The 21,856-nt window shown below is 34.8% G+C and overlaps 2 protein-coding genes across 3 annotated transcripts; both read right to left on the bottom strand.

Annotated features, from left to right (window-relative positions):
• Positions 1 to 7,615: 7,615 nt before the first annotated feature.
• LOC137825703 (RING-H2 finger protein ATL46-like) lies at positions 7,616 to 9,955 on the bottom strand. 2 transcript variants are annotated; one of them, XM_068631442.1, is made up of 2 exons: positions 9,712 to 9,955; positions 7,616 to 9,418 (listed from the first exon to the last, which is right to left on the bottom strand). In XM_068631442.1, exon 2 carries the CDS (start codon positions 9,304 to 9,306, stop codon positions 8,134 to 8,136), a length of 1,173 nt encoding a protein of 390 aa, XP_068487543.1. In that variant the 5' UTR covers positions 9,307 to 9,418; positions 9,712 to 9,955; the 3' UTR covers positions 7,616 to 8,133. The 2 variants fall into 2 exon arrangements, with proteins under 2 accessions (XP_068487543.1, XP_068487544.1); XM_068631443.1 differs by having other exon boundaries at positions 7,616 to 8,023; positions 8,131 to 9,864.
• A 9,238-nt stretch (positions 9,956 to 19,193) lies between these two features.
• On the bottom strand, positions 19,194 to 21,610 carry LOC137825671 (probable inactive receptor kinase At2g26730). The gene is made up of 2 exons (XM_068631401.1): positions 20,074 to 21,610; positions 19,194 to 19,890 (listed from the first exon to the last, which is right to left on the bottom strand). Exons 1-2 carry the CDS (start codon positions 21,395 to 21,397, stop codon positions 19,340 to 19,342), a joined length of 1,875 nt encoding a protein of 624 aa, XP_068487502.1. The 5' UTR covers positions 21,398 to 21,610; the 3' UTR covers positions 19,194 to 19,339.
• Between the last annotated feature and the right edge of the window lie 246 nt (positions 21,611 to 21,856).

Raw genomic sequence — 21,856 nt, 5'->3', positions numbered from 1 at the left:
AACTTCATAAAGTTGATATTTATACAATTGCTTCAACTAACTCATTTGCTTTGTTTGATAATTCCCCTAGATGGACGTTTGATCCGGGAGGACGAGCCTAGTTGTCAAAGCAAGAGGCTGCTATCCGAGATCGACCTTATGGATCTGAGGATAGATTTTCTCAAAAAATGGAGGAGATGATGGACATCATCTAGCCATACACATCCACCTACTTTTGACAAGGACGAAGCCTTGGATTTGAGGACAAATCCTTTTCAAGAGGGAGGGGATGATGGAAGAGGCCCCAACACCAATCCTTTGAGAGGCCACCAAAATGTCACTTTGAGGCAACCACTAGAGTCATGGTCAAAGAGGGGTCAAGAGAACACATTTTTACATGTCATAAACTCTAGTGTGGAATAGCTTTTAATTCTTGTCAAAGTAGTATAGGAATTTTCTTTTGTAAAATTGTTTAATTTGTAATTAGGATGAATTTTGGCTCCTAAAAAACCAACCTAAGTTAGATTAGGGTTTCTAGAAACTCCTAATCTAACTAAGGTCGGTCACTTTAGGCCTAATAGCATCACATGAGACACACCATGTCACGCTTGTCATGTGTGCTTGCAAGGCGTCCACTTCATTTCATTTGGTTTGAATTTCCTTCCCATTTGGCTATTCATTTTCGGTCCTCCTTAGGCTATAAAAGGAGGAGCCTACCTCATGTTTTGACAAGATTAATTGAATAGTGAAATGCTGCCAAAATTGTGCCATTCTCACTCCTTGCCTAAACTCTCTTAGGAATAGGCTTTTAATCTTCAAACCTTCACCTACAAAGGGAGTTGGCCGAACCACTCCTACTCTTCATACTTCTCATGCACCTCCAAGGCTAACATCACTCTTAGGAAAGCCTTGTTCCACCATCAATCCATGGAGCTTCCGCATTCATCAACAAAGACCGCAAGAAAGGAGACACAAATCCATCAATGAGTGACCTAGATTAGGTATAGATTGTGAAAAGTTAAAGGAGATTGTTAGTTTGATGTATAAAGTAACGTGAAGCCTCAACGTTTTTAAAATAGACATAACTTTAAGTAAAGAGTGAAAATATGTAGAAGGAAACTTATAGATTTATATATGACCCTTATGAGTATGTAATAATACTGTTATGTGTGATGAATGTTTATTCATGAATAACACCTTTCATATCTTCTTAGACAAGTTTATCATAGTTTACATAGATGACATGTTGATCTATTATCTACTTGGGAAGCACATGAGGAACACATAGGGGTAACGACAACATTCTTGAAGAAAAATAGTATAAGTGGAAGCTTTGGTTGGTGAATATGAAAATTTTAGGGTATGTCATATCAACTCAAAAAATCTAGTTAATTCAATCAATGTAGATGACATATTTATGTGAAATGTCACAAGAATGTCATGGGGACCAATAATTATTTGAAACTAATTGATTGTTACAAGAGGTTTATGTAAGGTTTTCTAAGATAGTGTTCTCGCCGGTTGACTCTGGAAATAGGTTGTGACTCTGTCTGCCTATGCTGGAATTTGCTATTTTCCTTGGATGTTGGAACGTGGCTCTGTTTGAAACAGAGGGAGCTCTACCTGTTGATTGCACTCCGACGATCAAGTCAGTACAGGGCTTATAGAAACAATAAGTAAGAAAGTAGTTTCAGTCTTAGAAACAGTGTACCTTTACCAGGAATCTCAAGTCCCTTTTATAGACTACTTTTAGGTTACTTTTTGTAACAACCCTTCTCTCACGAGAACCTTATCTCGAGTGAAAGTAGGTTTGATGGGAGGAGAGTCTGTTACAATGTGCACAATCTTAGTACAACAACCGCAGAAAATCTTCCTCCTTGGAGTGTATAATCTTAACAACATGGTCGTCAGGGTACCAACTCATGTACCAGCATCATGAGGCCCATTTGTTTACTGTAGGCGTACTAGCCTTCACGTATCATGCATACAGCTTTTTTGGGCTTAGGCATCTTTAGGGAATATTTAATTGTTCTAGACCCGAATGTACTATACACACCACATGCACTTTTTTGCTGATCAGGCCTTATATACATTAAATATATGAATGAACCTCAACGCACACATTCCTAGGGCCACTTACGTGACCCATTAACTCGACCAGACCGCCGAGCTGACCTGCTTAACCTAGGTGTCGATGTCCGATCACCCGAGCGCTGAGCCCAATGCTCTGGTCTAGTACAGATAGTAGTGTTGTCCACACCTCCTATTTTATTTTTTTAGGGTGGACGATATGAACTCCGACTTGATATAGACTAAATTTCAATGATTGATATTTTTGCTTGGATGAATAAGAGCATAATTTTCTAGAGTTGAGGTGGAGGTTGATTAGTTAGTATTAACAATTACTTCCATACAGAAACTTCTTGAGTATAAGATATCATATCATAGGTTGGGTCGTGTGTGGATGTAAGAAAAGAAGCGATGGATTATATTTGAAGGGAACTAAACGTTCATGAGAAGAATTACTCTTCTTATGACACGAAAATTATGGTAATCATGTTGTCTTGAATATCTAAAGGCACTGTTTTGATAGTCCTTGGTTTCACATATTCAATTTCATAAGAGTCTTAAGTACTTTTTTGATAAAAAAAATAACTAAATATGAGACAACTTGGATGGATGGAATTTCTTAAGGGTTACGACTTTGAGCTATAGTGTCACCCTGGGAAAGCACACACTGTGGCATATGCTTTGAGTTGAAAATCTATACATGCATCTATGATAATGGTGAAGAAATTAGATTTAATAGAATCATTAATAAACATGAACTTAGTGTTAGAATATATGGCCTTAAACAAGAGGGGGGTGAATTGTTTATGAAAGATTTTCGCAAACTTTGAAGGTATAATGAAAGCCAATGAAGAATCACAGAAAAGGAAACTATGGAAAGCAATGCACAATGTTGTTTTAGTTTATTTCCAGAAAATCAACCGGTTGTTTTTACGATTCAACCAGTTGTTTTTATCAGTAGTTAATAAAAACAACTTAAAACAGATATATGTGAGATCAGGAAAAGAGAGAATCACACAAACAAATTTATATTGGTTCACTCTTACACCAAGAGACACATCCAATCCCCAAAAACCACTGGGTATTTAGTATGCAATCAAAATCCAGATTACAAACACACCACCAAAGAAGTTACCTTGAACACCTCAAGTCACACACTTCCTTAGGCACACAAACACCACAGAAATCATAACACCCTCTGATTCTGCACCTACACACCAGTATTCAGAAATACTAGAGATACAAAAAGGATTACACCTGATGAAGATCAAATCAAAAGATTACAGCAATCTTATTCCACTTCTTTGAGAAAACCCCAAAAGCTTGAATGCAAAATCTTTAAAACTATAATCTGTTTTCACACTTTCACAAAAAATGTCTCAAAATTGTATCAATCTTTAAGAGAGTATAACAACCTCTTTAAATACTCCAAAAGTTGTTAAAAACATTTAAAGCATGAGCCTATTCAGTTAGAAAACATTTAAAGCTGATTTGCAAACATAACAGAAATTGAATTCACGAAACAATCGATTGAATTGATTTGACAGCCAAGTCAACCAAGTCAAACAGCTTCAAACCCTTTTCAAAAACCACTAAGTGTCAAACAACCGATAAAACAACTAGTTGTTTTTTCACTTCTTTATAAAACAATCTTTTTCAAAAAGATTTTGATTCCAAACTGTTTTAGATTCAGACAAAGAGTGGATTACACATTAATCTACACAGATCCCACCCACACAAGCAGCAACTTCAGCCTTCCATCAAACACCATGGATTTGGAGACATCAAAACTTCAAGATCATCCTTGATCAACACTTAGTTGTAGAACTAAGACCCAATAGTCTATGCTTAGGAATGTTAAAAATCTCAAGTGGATTCTTGGAAGAAACAAATGGATTTCAAGAAACAGACCAACTTTTGCAAGAAAAGTTTACAGTAGGATTAAAAGAAAAGGAATTTGAATTCCACAAGGATTCTAGGCATCATCAAATGTAATTAATATAGAATTTTCATACCTATAGAAAACTAATAATGGAGGAAGCTCATAAGAGTACCCTAAGTATTCATTTGGGTATAATAAAGATGTATAAAGACTTGAAGAAAATGGTTTAGTGGTCTGGGATGAAGAAGGCAATAGTGAAGTTTGTTGCACGTCACAAAAAAACAAAAGTGGAACATAGAAGTACCAATAATAAGAAATAACATATACTTAAAGGATTGGAAACGAAAGGAAGCGAAGGAGGAGGGTAGCGCAGAGAGAGCGAAAATCAAACTTTGCAAAACTTCGAAAGGGTAGTTAAACCCTAATTAAGTGTTAAAAGAATATTTAAGGGCGCCAACATGGTATGAAATTTGAATGACCAAATATGATTCTTCGAAGGTCACTTCAAACATCACATGGGTTAAAAAAATGTTGGGATTCTTCCACCAAAGGAAATAGCATTTCATTTTTGTGATAAGAGGTCGACTAGGCTTTACAACGTCTTGTTTCAAGCCTGGGAGCCTATGGACCATACATAATACGCCATCGAGTTTGGAATGACATGAATACTGGGTATTATAGTTAACATGGTTGAAAGGCATGTTTGACATAACAATCGCGATCTACAACTAAATGTATGCAAGTACACCTGTGAATATTGTTGTGAATATAGGAAAAGTTAACCAATTTAATAACTAAATCAATTACGAGATTGTTGAAACATAACTATAATTCCACAAAGAAAAGTACTAAACTCCAAATATTTTGGAATGTAGGAAGTTCAGTTAGGCATTTTTCTATAAATACATTATAACCTCTAGGTGTGAGGATCATTGTTTTTCCCATACTCACTACAACACAACTCTAAAGGATCTTGGTGTTCTGGTTCTAATGTGTGATCCAATAATCCTTTTTTTGCTAAAATATGCTTATTAATCATTAACATAGAGATTCAATAAAACTATCCAAAATCTCAAAAAAAAATAAAGGAATATTTGCTTTGTGGTACTTGAAATGGATTGAGAAAATAAAAAATTTAAAGATTAGATAATATTAGCTAAGATTTAAAGAACAACATAATAACTAACTAGAACTTATAAAATACATCTAAACCCTAAACCTTAAACCCTAAACCCTAAACTCTAAACTCTAAATCCTAAACCCTGTGAACAAACACACAAAATTTTGGATACTCTATCTAGAAGTCCTGAGAATTAGACCAATGTATTTTTTTCTAGAACAACTATAAATAAGACTAATTTACACTATATAAATATAGATAATTATTATCTTCTTACACATTAATTTTTTTAAAATGAGTTATATTTAAACTCATGTATGAGATATTACACTTCATCCTAATAAGATTTGTTGGGTCTATCATGTCACCACTATTGAACATATGTTGAACTACCCATAAATATCTAGTCATAAATGTTTAAAATACAATTTTAGAAAAATAATTTAAGACAACTTGTATAAATTAATTTAAAATAAATTACAACAACATCATTTGGATTTCTTTTTAAATTACATCTACACCTTCTACCCTTTTTGCAAGATTTTAATGACCTCTTTTTATTGATGATATAAGCATAATGCCTTTAAACTATTTATCCATTCGAACATAGCTTCATAAATTAAGTAAAATAACACTTGGATGGTTGACGGTCCATCAAATCTTGGCCAATGCCCCATAAGCATTCCATTGCTATTGTAGAAATCTTAGAGGTTGGGTAAGATAATAACATTACAAAATAAGATAGGGTGTTTACACTCCATCAAATAGATGAAATGACTAAATGTTCCATTTAATTCGTCTTCGTCTTCATTTCAGAAAAATCTTTTCATAATACATTTTAGACAATTATTTTGAAAAGAATACATTCCAGTACGTATTATATATATTCGGAAAAGTTTATTTTAAGAATTATGTTCCAAAAAAAATTTTCTGAAAATTCCAAAAAATATTTTCTAGAATACATTTCATGAATTTTAGAAACTATGTTCCATAAAAAAACTAAAATTCATTAAAGAAAAGGGTAAAACAATCAATCTTAGATTTTTGATAGGATGCAGGAATAAACACCAATAAGATGTCTTGCAAACGCTAAACCAATGTCACTTTCTTTCTTGTTGAACCACCCTTTGTCACTTGTTGAAATTTGTCGATTCCTCATTATTAAACTTCTATTATCCTTAATTTTATATTGAAAAAATGAAAAGTGGGAACTGTAAGAAATTTGACCCAACGGCACTGCAACTGCAGCAAAGGTTTGAATCAAATTCATCACAAGAGAGAGGTGGTGCCACATAAATACAAAGCTTTCATGGATCCCCACAATCACTGCCCAACCTAAAAGGACTATGCAATAAAGGTTGTAATCACACTCTCCCATAAAGCACACGCTATAATGAAAAAATATAAGGAAATCTTTAATGATACATCATAGACAAAATCATAATTTTAAGATCTCTATAAAATAATATGAATATAATATAAATTTAACACTTGGACATGTGAACATGACCTAAAGTAAAGACTAATGGTATAGTGAAAATAGATAATTAAATAAAACATTAATTAAGATACAGTTTTAACACAATATTTTTTGCATTGGAATTAAATTTTTAATTTTTTTAAATGTTATAACACAAGAAAAGCCACAATCAAGAAATTAAGAGATTTTACATATAAAAGAGATTATGTAAGAGACCAAACTAAATGACAACCTCAAAAACCAATATGGGTCGTCTATATATCATGTGTACCATCACGCAGAAAATGACAATGCTAACTTTGAAACAGGCTAAGACTAGGCTACATATCCAAATTCAATCAACCACAGTACATATGTGCCATATAATAAAAAATTAAGAAAAATATGAAAAACAAGTTTATTTAAATTAAATACATAATCTATAATAATATAAAATCAACACTCCATCTTGTATACACATTTTATTATGTTATTAATTACATTCTAAAATTTCAATATTTTTTACTACTACTCTGTTATGTACCTATGACGATGTATACCATATTACTCTTTTAGGTGGAATGTATGTAAATATATGTTACTCTTTTGCCTACATTCCACCTAAAATAACCTGACACCAAATTCCACTTAAAATAACCACTCAGTCCAATTATACAATGTATTTCGTGTCTCTAATATTATTTTCATTCAAATTTAGAATTATACTTCAAATTTAAAAAATAATAATATATTTATGTAAATAAATATAAATATAAAACTAAAATTAAAACAAATATTACTTTAACTCAATAAAATAAGATAGTAAAATACAGTGTATTTTTGTTTGTTAAAAAATTTAGAAACTACATAAAAGCTTTTTTTACTAATATGCATAGAGTAATTTCAAGTGATAGAAAAGCAAATTTTAGTTTTTCTTTTATTGGTTTCATATAAGGTTTTGGGAATAGACTCCTAGAAACAAACTACTTTAATTAGTGAAAATAACAAATCAATTGAGTTTTATCAAATTGTTTCTACTAGAATATTAAGGCTTTTGAGATTTTTGTAACCGCACCGCATCATAAAAGACCCACAAGACCATAACTGCAATTTAAAACCTGGTTAGGATTTCAAAATGGAATCCAGTTTAAGAATAGCAGGACATCATAATCCCTTGCTTCTCCTACCAACGATACATCAAATGTTCATGTTATCAATATCTGAATCTGAACAACTAGGGTTTAGTGACATTTTCGGTTTCATTTCATAACCCAATGTATTTGTGCGCTAAAAATAAGCGTGCTACATAGTTTTGGCAGATATTTTCTCCCCCTTTATAAACATTTCCTTCCCATTTGTGAATCTCCTGAAATTTTGGAGATGCTGTCTCGCAATGATTGGGTCATTGTTTTCAATAGCAATTGTATGAGTTAATTCCTAAAATCTGTTTTTGTAGAAACATATATTTCTTCCATCTTCATGTCACAGAATTGTAGTACATCAATAGCCACATCTTCAAGATCAGAATACCAAATATTTGAAGAAATTTAAAGGGAAAGCAAAAGCTTTAATCAATGAATTCATGTAAGAGAGAGAGAAGGGGGTATGCTGTGGATATACCTTTCATGTCCTTCCTGTTTCTCTCATCCAAGGCAAATCGGTGTTAAGAGAAGATGGCATACCCATATGGGTATCAGAAGAAACTGAAAATTTTCCCTTCTTTGACCACTGCCAGATTTTGGAAACAGAATAACTCTCACCTTTACAGACACTTGTAATCTTCTTTCCTTCAATATCCCCCTCAACTGAAAATCTCTCTAAGTTTTCTGTTCCTTTCACGAATTGTACAACACCTTGTGGATCATGGCTCAAGGTTACCCTGAGGTCTGACTTGCCAAGCACGTATTGATAAGATCCCATGGAGTAACATCTTCTGGCATCCAAATTATTGCTACTAGTCTCTCCTCCTGCAGCCTCCTCTGCCTCCACATCAAGCCTTCTGAATTTTCCAATTCTCACGGGGAAAACCCCCTTCTCTACCACAGTTTCTTCAATTTCAACCGTTTTCTGCCTGGTTGTGAACTCATTTTCCCCATTGCAGGGCCAACCCCCATCATCTCTCAAATCATCAAAATCAAACACTTGATTTTCAAGGGAAAAGCCAGGAGTAAGGAGGGTTCCCCTACAAAGAGGGCATGAGGAGTTGGACAAAAGCCAGGTGTCTATACAGCTTATATGGAAGGCATGGCTGCACATAGGGAGCAACCTGAGCTTATCCTTTTCAGAAAACTCACAGAGACAAACAGCACAGTCAAATGGCTCCTTCAACCCCTTTATCTCCTTGTATTGGAAAACAGGAAGTCCATCAATAAAAGCCTGGTCCAGACCAGAATCATGTAGATGGAAAAGTTGTTGCAACTGCCTTTGAAGAGCATCAGAGGTTGCATTTTCCTGGTTCCTATTGGATTCGGAAGATGCTGAGGAAGAAGGGTTCTTTATGAGAAATCTAACAAGCAGGTGGAGCAGGCCAGAGATGAAAAATAGAACAGCCAGAATCACTATGATGAAAAGAACAGCAGGACTAATTCTAGCACCAGAGGATGAAGGTGAATGTGGTGAGGGAGATGATGATGATGAAGAAGACATTGATTCTTTGTGGAATGCACCCCAAATTGGGGGTGAAGGGGGAGGCAAAACCGGTGGTGGATAGCTCATGTAACCATCTTTATGTTGGATTTGATGCTGAATCCAAGCCATCTTCAAATGGGTATGGTCAAAGGACCACTTACCATTCATGCTTTCTCTTTAAAATCCCAAAAGTCATAAACGTGGACCCATAAATCATGCTCTTGCCTAACCCAAACTCAAACTCATCCACATACAACACAACCCTATTAACATTTCGAAACTACAAATAACATAGAAAGTGAACACTTGTTACTCAGATAAATAAATGCACAACCGAGATGTGGTAGATGGTTGTGGAAAAACGAAGCAACGATGAATTCAGCATTGAGCACAACCAAGTACCAACTACATATTATTTATTCATTTTTCATATTGGCTAATCATTTCGAATGAAAGGTAAAACCAGTGATGGACCAACAACGAGAGAAACAAAAACTAACATGTGATGTGTCTTGTTTTAAAGAAAAAAAAAAAAACAAACATAATAACAAGAATATCTGAAACTTAACTCACCAACTACTTTGTGAGGGGCACATTGTTTGAAAAGTGTATTGAAACTGTGATTTATCTTGAGGCTTTCAGGTAGCTGAATGAACCCTAGGGTGCAGTCTTTTTTAGTTGCTCAAGTCAAATAGGGCTGAGAGAAGAGTAAAGTGAACTGTGAAACGCTTTTCTCTTGGCTCAAACTCTGTCTCGTCCTTGTCATGTTTGTGGGTTAGAACAACAAAGTGGCCAAAGAGAAAGAGCAATAGTTTCCAAAGTGCGAGGTAAAATGATGACAAAAACAGATGCTCAAATTTTAATCCCACTCGCCACAACTGCCGCGTGGGTTTCAGTTCCCAAAATATTCTAAGCACCATTTGTTGCCGACTTTTGAATATTTTGTACTGATACAATGAGTTGACAGGTTAACTTCACAGGGAATTATGAAATCTTAAAGAAGCGGCAAGTATTGGTCCATTTCATTCATATTTTTAAATTTAATCAAAATTTAAAAACATACGTTAATTTATTTATTTTTAAATTATGATATTACGAAAAGTAGGTGTTTTTTAATTATGTTAAAGGTCAAACACATATTACAAGAATTAAATTTCTAACTAATTAAAAGTTAGCTAAAAAATATGAGTATTGGACGTGTGTCTCTTTATAAGAAAGAATATATTATAATAAAGAAATGAAAAATCACAATAAATATATATATATATATAAATTAACTTTTAAAATAAGTAGTTAACAGGTAAAATTAAATAGAAAAATCATTTGATCATAAATTGTAAAGCAATTAATTGATTTTTCTTGATAAAAAAATAAAATAAGTTTAAGTTCTTTTGTTGTGATTTCTTATGTTATCAGGGAAATATTAATATGAGTGATGACAATTATTTTTCTATAAAGTAGAACCATCATTTTAAAGAATATGCAAAACAAATTGTAATGATAGTATACTTTACCGTTCTTTTTTTATCTATTTTTCAATGATATAGTTATTAGTTATGATCGGTGATTAGGGATATGGATGGATAGAATTTTTAAAAATCCAATTCAACAAGTCTAATTAAATTTAAATAATTGAGTTGAAATTAATTCTAAATTTCTATCCTTTAAAGGAAGCGATTTGAATTTTTATAATTAATTCCATTTCAAATCAGAATTCATGTGTTTTTAAAAAATTATATAAATGTTTATAAATTAGTTTATATCAATTTAAAATATTCTTATATGTTCTTTGGAGTAAATAATTATTCTCCTCACGGTCTTCCGATATATTGTTGACAACTTTGGGCTTCTAGTCACTAGGTTGGTTGACTTGGATTATTTTCATCTAGGTGGACTTGGACTTTCTTCACTTGCTAGACTTAGGTTTTCTCTCGATTAGGTGAACTTGGGCTCACTCTTAATTGGGTGGTTGTATCTGCAAGGTGTTCCAATGATAAAGTTAGAATCAGTTTGATTAAGCTCTAATTTTATAAAAAACACTACTTACCTGTTAATTATATCATTTATTTATAGTGCTCATCATTGAATTTTTATTAACTTTATTGGGCTTTTACTTTTTACACTTTATAATTACCAAATGTATTTTTAATACTTTGGGCTTATTCATTGGGTCTTGATACATTGTTACAACTGTTTTATTACTTCTTTATCTTTTCTAATTTTACTGACCTTTATTATGCTATCGACCTATCGACCAGTCCTCGGACATCGATGTCAGGGATCGACATCAAACCTCGCCAACAGAGGGAGAGATCGGACATCGGTGGTCTGAACTGCTATAGTGGGCCACGTAAGGTGGGCCCCAGGATTACACTAGTTACCAGTTAAAACATCAAATATGGGAGGAAGCCCTAAGACACGAGGGATCCATGCAGGTGGTGTGTATAGCGCATTCAGGCGCGACACGAGTAAATAGTCCTTGAAGGCGCTAAGGCCCGTTAGAATTAGGGTTTCCAAGGGAAGATGCATGCATGGCACGTGAATACTTAGGACACCCACAAAACATATGGCGCCAGAGATTTGGTGCACAAGTTGGTACCCAGGCGACCATTCTGTTAGTCGTTGCACTCCAGTTAAGTGAAGTCATATGTGCCAGATTATGTTAAGATTATGTAATAGCGGCATAGGGACATTCTCCGAGGAACCCTAGATACGGGTAACAGAACAAAGGTAAACCCTAGTTTCAACCTATATAAAGGGAACTAAGAACCCTAGCAAGGTACACGGTTTCTAAGACTAAAACTACTTTATACACTTATTGTTTCTTTGCCCCAGTACTGACTTGAGCATTGGAGTGCAAACGGTCGTTAAGGCGTCCTTTGTCTTTGCAGGTGAGAGATTCTTCGACCAAGGAAGTTTGATTCTCAAGCGAAGACAGGTGGGTCAAAGATTGTCGTTCGAGTCAACCGGCGAGAACAACTGACCTTTATTATGCTATCGACCTCTCGACCTTTCGGTCATATATTCTCCTAACCAGTACACTAGCCTCCCTAAGCATGAGGATTTTGTAAAGTGATGAAATATCGATAAAAATGCTCTTAACTTTTTTACTTTTAATAATGTTACCATTTTCATATTTATATATTCTTTGCATTAATTGCGACTGTATGAAAGATTGTATTGATTCGCGTGCATGATGATTAATGTTAACATTGATTTGAAACGTCTCTCATCCTTGATTGTAGGATATGTTTGAATCTAACAATTAGAAAATCGCGTTGTTTTGTTTGCCAAAAGTTATTAACTTCTATAAATAGTTTTTTCCTTCATGATAATGACCCATTGCTTTTGTTGCATTGTTGTGGACGAGAAGTATTTCTGCGAGGTTTTAAGAAGGTATTATGTCTTCCTCAAGCTCTATTTCCAGTTCTGATGGGGATTTGGGATTTTCGAGCACAAGTGATCAAGTTGCTGGGAGAGTGGTTGAGGATATTGATATGAATAATCATTTCGCTTCATCCACAACTATACCAATTGCAAGAAATAAAGCTTTTGTTGGTTTTCCTTTAAGTGATGATTCGCCTGATTTAGAAGCTAAACATCGGGTCGAAAGGGCAGAAGAAAATTTGAGTTTAAGACAAGGTTATGAATGGGTGGATTTTAAAGTCTGAGAGTATTTTTCACGGTATCGTTGGTCTTCAGCTCTTCGTAGTTTTTTGTCAAATATTTCCATTTACTCCCTAGAAGCCACTGAGGATATTATTTATGTTCTCGTCGGTTGACTAGGTTGAACGCCTTCTCTTGGATCTGCCACAATTGAGTTTTGACTTGTATCTCTCTGTTGAACTGAAACGTGACTTCGTTGTGACAGAGGGTGCCCTACCTGTTGATTGCACTCTGAAGATCAAGTCAGTTAGGGCTTATCAAAGTAGCATCTAGGTCAAGTATCTTAGAAAACGTACCTTTACCTGGAAACCCACTCCTCTTTTATAACCACCTTTGCAACAACACGTGCTCAAGGGAATAAATCCTAACTGAAAATAGAAATGAGCACATAAAATAATAACAGAAAACCCACCTGACATGGGCATCAATTATTCAATATTCTGTTATAAGTGCACATACTTATCTTTTAGGATCAACATCTATAAAAATACTTTGTACGTATCCCACACGCAACAAACAAACATACACAATTATTTATAAGAGCATACATACAAAAGATCTCACCCCTATGTAGAGGCAATCACATTGTGTTCGTTTTCGACAGACTCTTTCCATTGGGCCAAAACTCATAATCTCCGCCTAGGCCCAATAGCCGTGTTGACCACTCACTAGCCCACACCGAGGACCGAGCTATTCTCAAGATAAACCATTGACTGAGTCCCTGCCCAGTACAAGCCCCCCAGGCTCAAGCTGAGCTAGGCTAAGCAAAGAGTTTGAGTGCATCAGTATTTGATAAGACAGTTTCACGTAAGTTAGGTAGGCACGGTGCACGAAGCATCATTGACACGACGTTTCACCTTAATTAATCTCTAGCATACACATGGCGCAACATCAAGGGTGGAAATGAACTTAACGTTTCGAATTCCTTTTTATGTATATATGTTGCCAAACGTTGATTCGTGCCACGCTACCTCATTTATCTGAATTTGAAACCCTTCTTCTCCCTCGAGTTCGCCTTTTATTCTTCTTGCGCCCTCCTCTTCAGAGTTGATTCTTTTTAACTTCAACAAGTATTTTCTCTTTTCGATTTATCTATATCTTTGAGTACTTATATCTATACTGCTTGAGCTGGGTTTGTATACAAATTTCATACTTTCCATCGGTGATCATGCTTGTTTCTTTGTTGCTTGTATCATCACAACTTTAAATGTTCATGCATTTGGCTTGTTATTATTTACCCTGTTTGGTCTGAATTTTGTTTTCTGCAACCTGCCTGTATGTTGTGTTTTTAGATAAACCCTGTCATGGATTACAAAGCCTTATACCCTTGGGCTCCCCAAAACCTTTTGGAAGAGACCTCCTCCTTCACTGCCTCTTCTCGAATAGTAACCCTTAGGAAAAATGGCTGCCCCTTTGGTAGGGAAAACGATAGGATACATGTAGTTCCCTGTAGAGAAGATGAATCAATATGTTGTGATGAGTCTTCTGACCTTGGGAAACCTTCTTTCTTTTTCTATGTAACAGTATTCAAAAAGGTCCACCTACGTCTTCCTCTTACTTACTTCGAAAAAGAGTTTTTAACCAAGTTAAACATCGCTCCAGCTCAACTACATCCTAATAGTTGAGCGTTTGTCCAAGCCTTTGTTGTTCTTTGTACGCAGTTCGACCTTACGCTGTTTGTGGAGGTTTTCCTATACTTTTTTAGGCTAAAAAATTGGGCCGCCAACTCTGGGTATCCTTCAATGGCGCTCCTAGGAGGGGCTTGCTTACCCTTTTTCAATCTTCTTACAAGAACTTCAAAGGTCACTTCTTAAAATTTCGTGCTAATAAATATCATCCTACCCTTCTGGACGGGTTCCCCTTATATTGGACCGAAAAACCTTGTTTTACTGTGGCCCGACGCTTGGAAGACCTGCCATCCTCCGACCAAGAAGTTTGTAAGTTCTTATTGAGCTTACAAGTTGTCTTTGACATCGGTTACCTGTTGAGCAGAGAATTCGATCCAGATGCTCTAAAGAGTTACACCGATACATTTCTTTTTTTCTAGACTTAACGAGCTCTTCTTTTCTTTATAAGTTGTAATCTCTTGTCTATGTCTTACTACAGGGAGGATGTTGGCCAGATTTAGCAAAGAAGAACTGGAGAAGATGGCGAGGAAAGCCAAAATGGCCAGCCAAAAGCCATTGAAAGCTCTTGAGGCCCTTGCACCTACCGAGGACGAAGAAGACACCTGCTCAGGGATAGTCTTTCCCTGAAAAGTGGTATAGGATAAGTGTGTAAAAGATAGATCTCCTTGTTGATGTTCCCTCTGATATATATTGGTCATATCCTACGTAATGCAATCCAATTCTGCCTTTATTGAGCCATTAAGGGTGATTAAGTCTAATTAACATAGGATACCTAACGTATGAACGTCCTCTGCCATTAAAGATTGGATCACAATTCATATACCATACGTCAGGTCCATCACTCTACAAGTAGAATGGCCAAAATTGGGCAAAATTTCATTACTAATTCCAAGTTGAAAAATACAAAGAGGTATCACACTTAATTGAAGCCATGAAGCTCAACTAAAGATAGGAGAAGTGAGGGAAAATTCAATTTTGAAAAACATTAGGGTTTCTCATATGCCTTTGGAAGTGCAATTTTGAAATCCTAACTATGTTACTACACCCCAATTCTAACCCTAATCTAACTTAGGCCCAAATACAAGCCAAAAAACCTATTCTACTTGGCCTAATTATTCTATGCTACTTAGCCCAATACATGACCCATGATATCCTAATATAATTTATACAGTTTTTCAAATTAAAAACTGCCCTAAAAATGGTGATGACTTATCCATGTTGAAATGGTGATGTTCATGTAATCTCCTGACGAAAGCTCTAGTTGTTGTTTCATGGTGTGGAGGTATTCTAAGAGATACTTTGTGCATTTCTTTATCCTATAGTTTTTTTTTCTCTTTATTAGTCCCACAAATGATAGACAAAAAGCCTAATTAGGCCCATTTGTGCCTGTAAATCCTTGAATAAAGCTCTATGTCTTCAGCCTCCTTATATTGTGGCTGGATGGTTTCCATCACATGTGTTTATGATGATAAGGTATATAAGAAACCTCCCTAAATGTGTTGACTTTATGTATGTATAAGAGTTCTTTAAAGAACATTATGCCTTTTTCTTTTCTCCAAGTTTGAATGTCGAATGTTGATCGCCGCGAATGCCTTTTTCTGAAAGCCTTTCAAATTTTGTGTCAGTATATTTCCATTATTCCAACTATAAATAAATTCATGTTTTTCTATCAACCAAAGCACAACTTTGAACGATTCCCAATATGGTTCCTTTTAACCATCTATACCTCATCCTTTAAGAACTTTAAGCATACATTCTTTAAGATCAACTGTGTTGAACAAGGTTGCTTTGATGATTTTCAAATCCAGTTTTGAAGACTTGAAGAATCTGCTCTGTGTGTAGTTAGGTAAATTTTGAGTTGTTAATTTTTATCAAACTGTTTTTAAATGATTTTAACAGATTTCATTTAATGATCAAACAATTTTAACCACATTTTAAAGTCTATATAAAGACTAGTTTATGATCATTTAAAAAAGAGAAAAGAGGAAAGTTTTGATAAAAACATTTGCAAGAGAAGATCAAAGAGCTTTTAATCCACTACAAGAAAAACGCGAATTATATACGGATTATTGCATACGGATCAAAATCCGTATGTAAAGTCAACAATACATACGGATTTTTACATACGGATTCTATTCCGTATGTAAATAGATATTACATACGGATTTTTTCCGTATGTAAATCAAAGGTAATTTACATACGGATTATATCTGTATGTAATTTTGGCGCCATGAAGCAGGAATTAAATTCTGTATGTAAACAGATATTACATACAAATTTTTCCGTATGTAAACGACAAATAATTACATACGGACTATATTTGTATGTAACTTTGGCACCATAAAATAAAATTTGCAGTGGGTGGAATTCGAAACCAGGTTCCTTCAGTGACCAAAGAAACGTTAACAACTACCCCAGACAAATTGCTTCTAACATTAATAATAATAAAATTATGCATAAATAATAATGAAAAAAATTAAAAATAAATTTTATTGCATTACATACGGATTTTGGTTGTATGTAATTCCAATTTTTCTTGTAGTGATCATTCTCGGAGTCTTAGATCATTACTTGTGTGCGAACTAGGAATCTGGGTTTTTCTGTTCTATTGTTCTATAGCTTTGTAAAGCCCAAGTGTATTCTATTTCTTTCTTTCAATATTGTATTGTATGTAAAACAGTTTCAGATAGTGTTTATAGAAACTATGGTGTTAGGTGAAAGTGTTGTGTTCTTGAGGGGTTTAAGATCAACACTCTTGGCTATGGTTTGTAATTTGGTTTTGATTACTTAGTGAATTCTTATTGGTGAATTGAGTACTGAATGTATAAATCTCTTTGTGTGAATCTCTCTTGCCTTACTCTGATAAATTGCTATATAAATTATTTTGTGTACTCTGTTGCATCATTAAACAATTAGTTGTTTCGATATAACAATTGGTTTATATATTTTTAGAACTATTAATCTGTTAATTAAACCAGCTGAACAGATAAATATCAATTGAGAAAGTGTTCTTCCAAAGATATAAAAAAAACTTTTTAGTTTATCTTGACTACACACGTCGGTTTCCTTTCTATTGGTAGATGCCAAATAAATTTAAATCAAACACTCAATATTTAGTGTTAAGTAGAGTTGGGTATTCAGGAGAAAGCTCACAAACCACTCACGTAATTCACAACCCACATGGGTGAGGATTTGTAGTTTTGGTAAATTTTTAATGAGGTTTTTATATGTAGTTTGTACAACCCGTGGTTAAAGAAGTTTTACTCGTAAACTAGGCAAACTGCCTGCACCCCACATCACCAAACCCAATTCAATCCAAAATTAAATCTTTCTTGCTAATATTGGTTGTGTATTGTTTGGTGGATTTAGTAAATTGTTGCTATGCAAATTAATGCTAAAAAATCTCAATGTATTTTAGTGGGTATAGGCTGACCCGTTTAACCCATGGGTTTTGTGGGAGGTGGAGGTAGTTTAGAGAAACTAAAGTAAATTTAAAATCCAGATATAGATAAGGTTTTTTATAGTGTAGGTTTACATGGGTGCATGCTTAAATAGGAGGACTCATCCACATACCCAACTCTAGTGTTAAGGAGAACATAAATATCAACATGATTAAAAGTCTCTCTCGTCAAATAAGCAATAAAGATATATATTTTGAACTAAATCATGTAGGATTTTAACTGAGCTTCTGGATTGGACGACCCATCATACTTCCCGATGTTGGGACACATCCACTTCGGTGGAAGGTTGAAACATTGATCGGCTTTTGAAACATTGATTTGCATATGGGGGATTTTTGTTTAGCATATGCCCGGATCATTTTTATTTTGGAAAATGGTCTCTGTGTGTTTTTGGTTATTCAATATTGATGGATCCATCATACTCTTTGTGTAAGTAAGAACCATAAATAAGTTACTTAGGATAAAATTTTACTCGAACCCCTTCGTAATCAGATGTTCTTAATGGAAGATGGAACGTCGTTGGATTAGGTCTGGAAAAAAAAGAAATCTCCTTTTCAAGCTTGTAAACTCCTTGAATATGAGGTCCAACTGGACTCCTAAATACCAAAAAGAAGTTCAAGATTGATTCAAATTAGTAAAAGTTTAATATGATACGATAATAATAGTGAATAAATGAAGAATTGAGTGAATAAATCCTCTAAGACTGTTGAGTATTTATGCCCTTATGAACCCAATAATAAAACTAAATAACAAAATATATTAAGTTTATTGAATAATACTTGATTATGCCGAACTTTATTTTTTAATTCAATACTAGACTATTAACCAATTGATAAAAGATATAGAGTTGAATAAGTAAACTATATTTCTAATAATTTTTTACAAGTGACTTGCATGAAGCGTTCTTTAAATCACTTCTCCTATGAATATCTAAGTATTTTTTTAATATAAGCCTCTTTAAATAAAGATCTCTAAGAACATGTTAAACTCTCTTGCTTAAATAAGGCAATGTTAAAGTCTCTTCCCTAAACAATAGGGTAATATTTCAAACTTTTTATTATATATATTTATTTTTAAACTCATAACATCAAAAATTATATTCACTTCATAGATTGTCAAATTATCATTTTCTTACTACAAATCTTTTTGCTCTCTGGTGTGTATACATGAAAATATGGACTAAATATTTAATTAAACCTCTTTTTGCTCTCTGATGAGTATATACATGAAAATAAGGACTAAATATTTAATTAAACCTTCAATTCAAAATAAAATGAATGGGATGAGACAGTCCATTGTTGAAGATGGAAAAATGATTAGGTATATTGAACTTACTATAGTAATTTTAATTAATTTACAGAAAACTTAATTTTATTTTTTCATCTTACTATATTTGTGGCTTACAAGTATGAAGGAAAAGTTTATCCAAACATGTGATAGTGTAAATCAGACTTCATAGATCAAGGATTTTTCTTCGTCCTCTTTGATAGTGTTAATCATGAGTGCAACTTGGTTCATGGTTGGTCTAGCCTGTGGTGAACGATTCACACATCTTATAGCCACCTGAAGCAAATTCACCATCCTCTCTTCGCTTGCATACTCTGATATTAGGGACTTGTCAAAGACTTCACCTGTCCATTCTTCCCTCAGAACTGACTGAACCCAATCAGTCAAGTCAATCCCATTTCCCTTCACTAACTTACCAGTAAGAACTTCAAGAAGAATCACACCAAAGCCATAAACATCTCCTTTTAACATATCTAATGCACCAGCATCACTAGAACTGCCAAAAGGTGAACCTCTTTCATCATCCATATCCATAATACCATATTCACTTATGCATGCCTCCATATTCTTGTTTAGCAAAATGTTGGAGGATTTCAGATTACCATGAACTATACCATGATGGCCTAGCTCTTGGTGCAGGAAAGCTAATGCCTCAGCAATTGTAGCTGCAATCCCAAGTCTGCTGCTCCAGTCTAAGGCTTTTGTAGTACCTGAATACCACATGCTACATTTTAGTATATGTTACTTCATACAGAATTTTGTTGAAAGGTTTGCACTACTAAGGAGGAGTGAAATTCATAAGGAAATTAAATTTGATGTCACATTTCTTGTTCATTAAAGGAAGTGTTACCAACACAACATGTAGAAAAGTAAAAGGAAAATGTGATAGGTACCATGTAGAAGCTTGAACAAACTGCCATTCTGCTGATATTCATACACCAAAAGCTTCTCTTGTTTAGAACAATAGAAAGCAAGTGGTGCCAGGACATGAGGGTGCTTTGCTTGGCTAAGTATTCGCATTCTTTGTATGAAATCGTGGCTTGAAATAGTCCAATCCTTGATCCTTTTCACAACTACCATTATCCCATTGTGAAGCATCACCTTGTAAAGACTTCCATTTTTTCCTCTTCCAATCAGTTCTGCAGGTGCCCCCAACAAGTCTTCCAATCTCAATTCAATTGCCACTTGGCTTGAAAGAACTACAAGTGATTGTGAAACCATCCCACTTTCAGAAGGGACTGAAAACTCAGATCTGCTTACCTCAGTTTTGTATTCACTTGAAACATTGATCGGCTTTTGAACAACACCACCACTGGCACCTACCCCATTATTCAATGCTTCAATTTTATTCTCTCCCTTCTTTCTTCTACACAGCTTGAAGACTACGAAAAGGACAATGATGGCAACCAATGCAGCATAGCCCGAGTACATAAGAATCTGGTCCTTAGAAGGACCCGTTGATTTTTCCGATGTCTGAGCCTCACTAAAAGGCATAGGCTGATCGGAGCAATTCTTTGGTAGTGGATCTCCACATAGTTCAGGATTACCAAGAAAGCTGTCAGCGGAGAAATAGCCATGCACGTTTGGAATGTGGCCACGGAAATTGTTAAAGGAAACATTGAATTGGTCAAAATTAGAGAACTCAAAAGCAGGTATAGTTCCTCCAAGGTAATTGTTCTGTGCAAGGAACATGTTCAGCCCTGAGATCCTAGACAAGTTTGGTAAAGATCCAGAAAAATGGTTATTTGAAATGTCCAGTCTCTTCAAATTGTTGAGCATAGCAAGCGAACTAGGAAGGTCTCCAGCAAGTTGGTTTCCACTTAGGTGCAGGCGAGTGAGTTGTTTGCAATTTCCTACCTCAGATGCTATTCCCCCACTAATTTTGTTGCCATCAAGGCTAAGGTAGGTGAGAGATGCAGCCAGTGGTTCGAAGTTGCAAAGCATAGCAAGATCAAGTGTTCCAGAGAAATTGAGCTTATCAAGTAGCAACTTCTTTATGAAGATGTTTTGAGAATCACAGTGTACACCTTGCCAGGGGCCCTTGCAGGGATCAGAGTCTTGTTTCCATACCAAAGTGGAGTTCTGTCGTGCATCATTGCCAGAGACTTGTGCCAGAAATTGTATCAGTGTTCTCTTGACCTCATACTCTACACAACTGGTGATGTTTAGGAGGAAAAGGAATGTGGCAAATGATATCCATGTAGAAACTCTTTTCATTTGGGCAGAAATGGGGTTGATGGAAGTGTTTATGAGAGATCAGGAGCTTTGTTGCTGAAGAGGGTGGAGTAAAAATGAAGTGGTTTATGAATAAAATAGAGTTTCTTCTAATTTCAACACAAAAGAAAGTTGAGTTGTTCAGGGATTTTGGCCGGAAATTGAACTGGTCCATGTGGCTGATACTTCAATGATCATTTTGTTTGTAGTTTGCATGATTAGTTGATCTTACCTTAAAACTATTTTAATACTGATTTGCACCTTCCTCAATTTTTTTTTGACAAATATTGGCCGGCAGAATGAATAGTTGCGACTAGTGTTGTCATTACCTTCTTAATTTCATTCATGTGGCATTCTATACTATGCTAACAACAATATTCACATCACCTACCTAGTTACTTTCTCATGTCATCACTCTCTACACCATGTTGGTAGAAAGACTAAGTAGGCACATGCCAAAAC

This window comes from Phaseolus vulgaris, chromosome 8 (assembly GCF_000499845.2).
Source record: "Phaseolus vulgaris cultivar G19833 chromosome 8, P. vulgaris v2.0, whole genome shotgun sequence".
Lineage (NCBI taxonomy): Eukaryota > Viridiplantae > Streptophyta > Magnoliopsida > Fabales > Fabaceae > Phaseolus > Phaseolus vulgaris.
This window is presented reverse-complemented; position numbering and strand designations above follow the sequence as displayed.

What these genes read in the sequence shown, in the direction of transcription:
- LOC137825671 (XM_068631401.1), bottom strand. Translation starts at nt 21,397, where the DNA reads ATGAAAAGAGTTTCTACATGGATATCATTTGCCACATTCCTTTTCCTC. An exon ending in TTTGTTCAAGCTTCTACATG is followed by an intron (nt 19,891 to 20,073) that starts GTACCTATCACA and finishes TGTGGTATTCAG; the next exon opens with GTACTACAAAAGCCTTAGAC.
- LOC137825703 (XM_068631442.1), bottom strand. Translation starts at nt 9,306, where the DNA reads ATGAATGGTAAGTGGTCCTTTGACCATACCCATTTGAAGATGGCTTGG.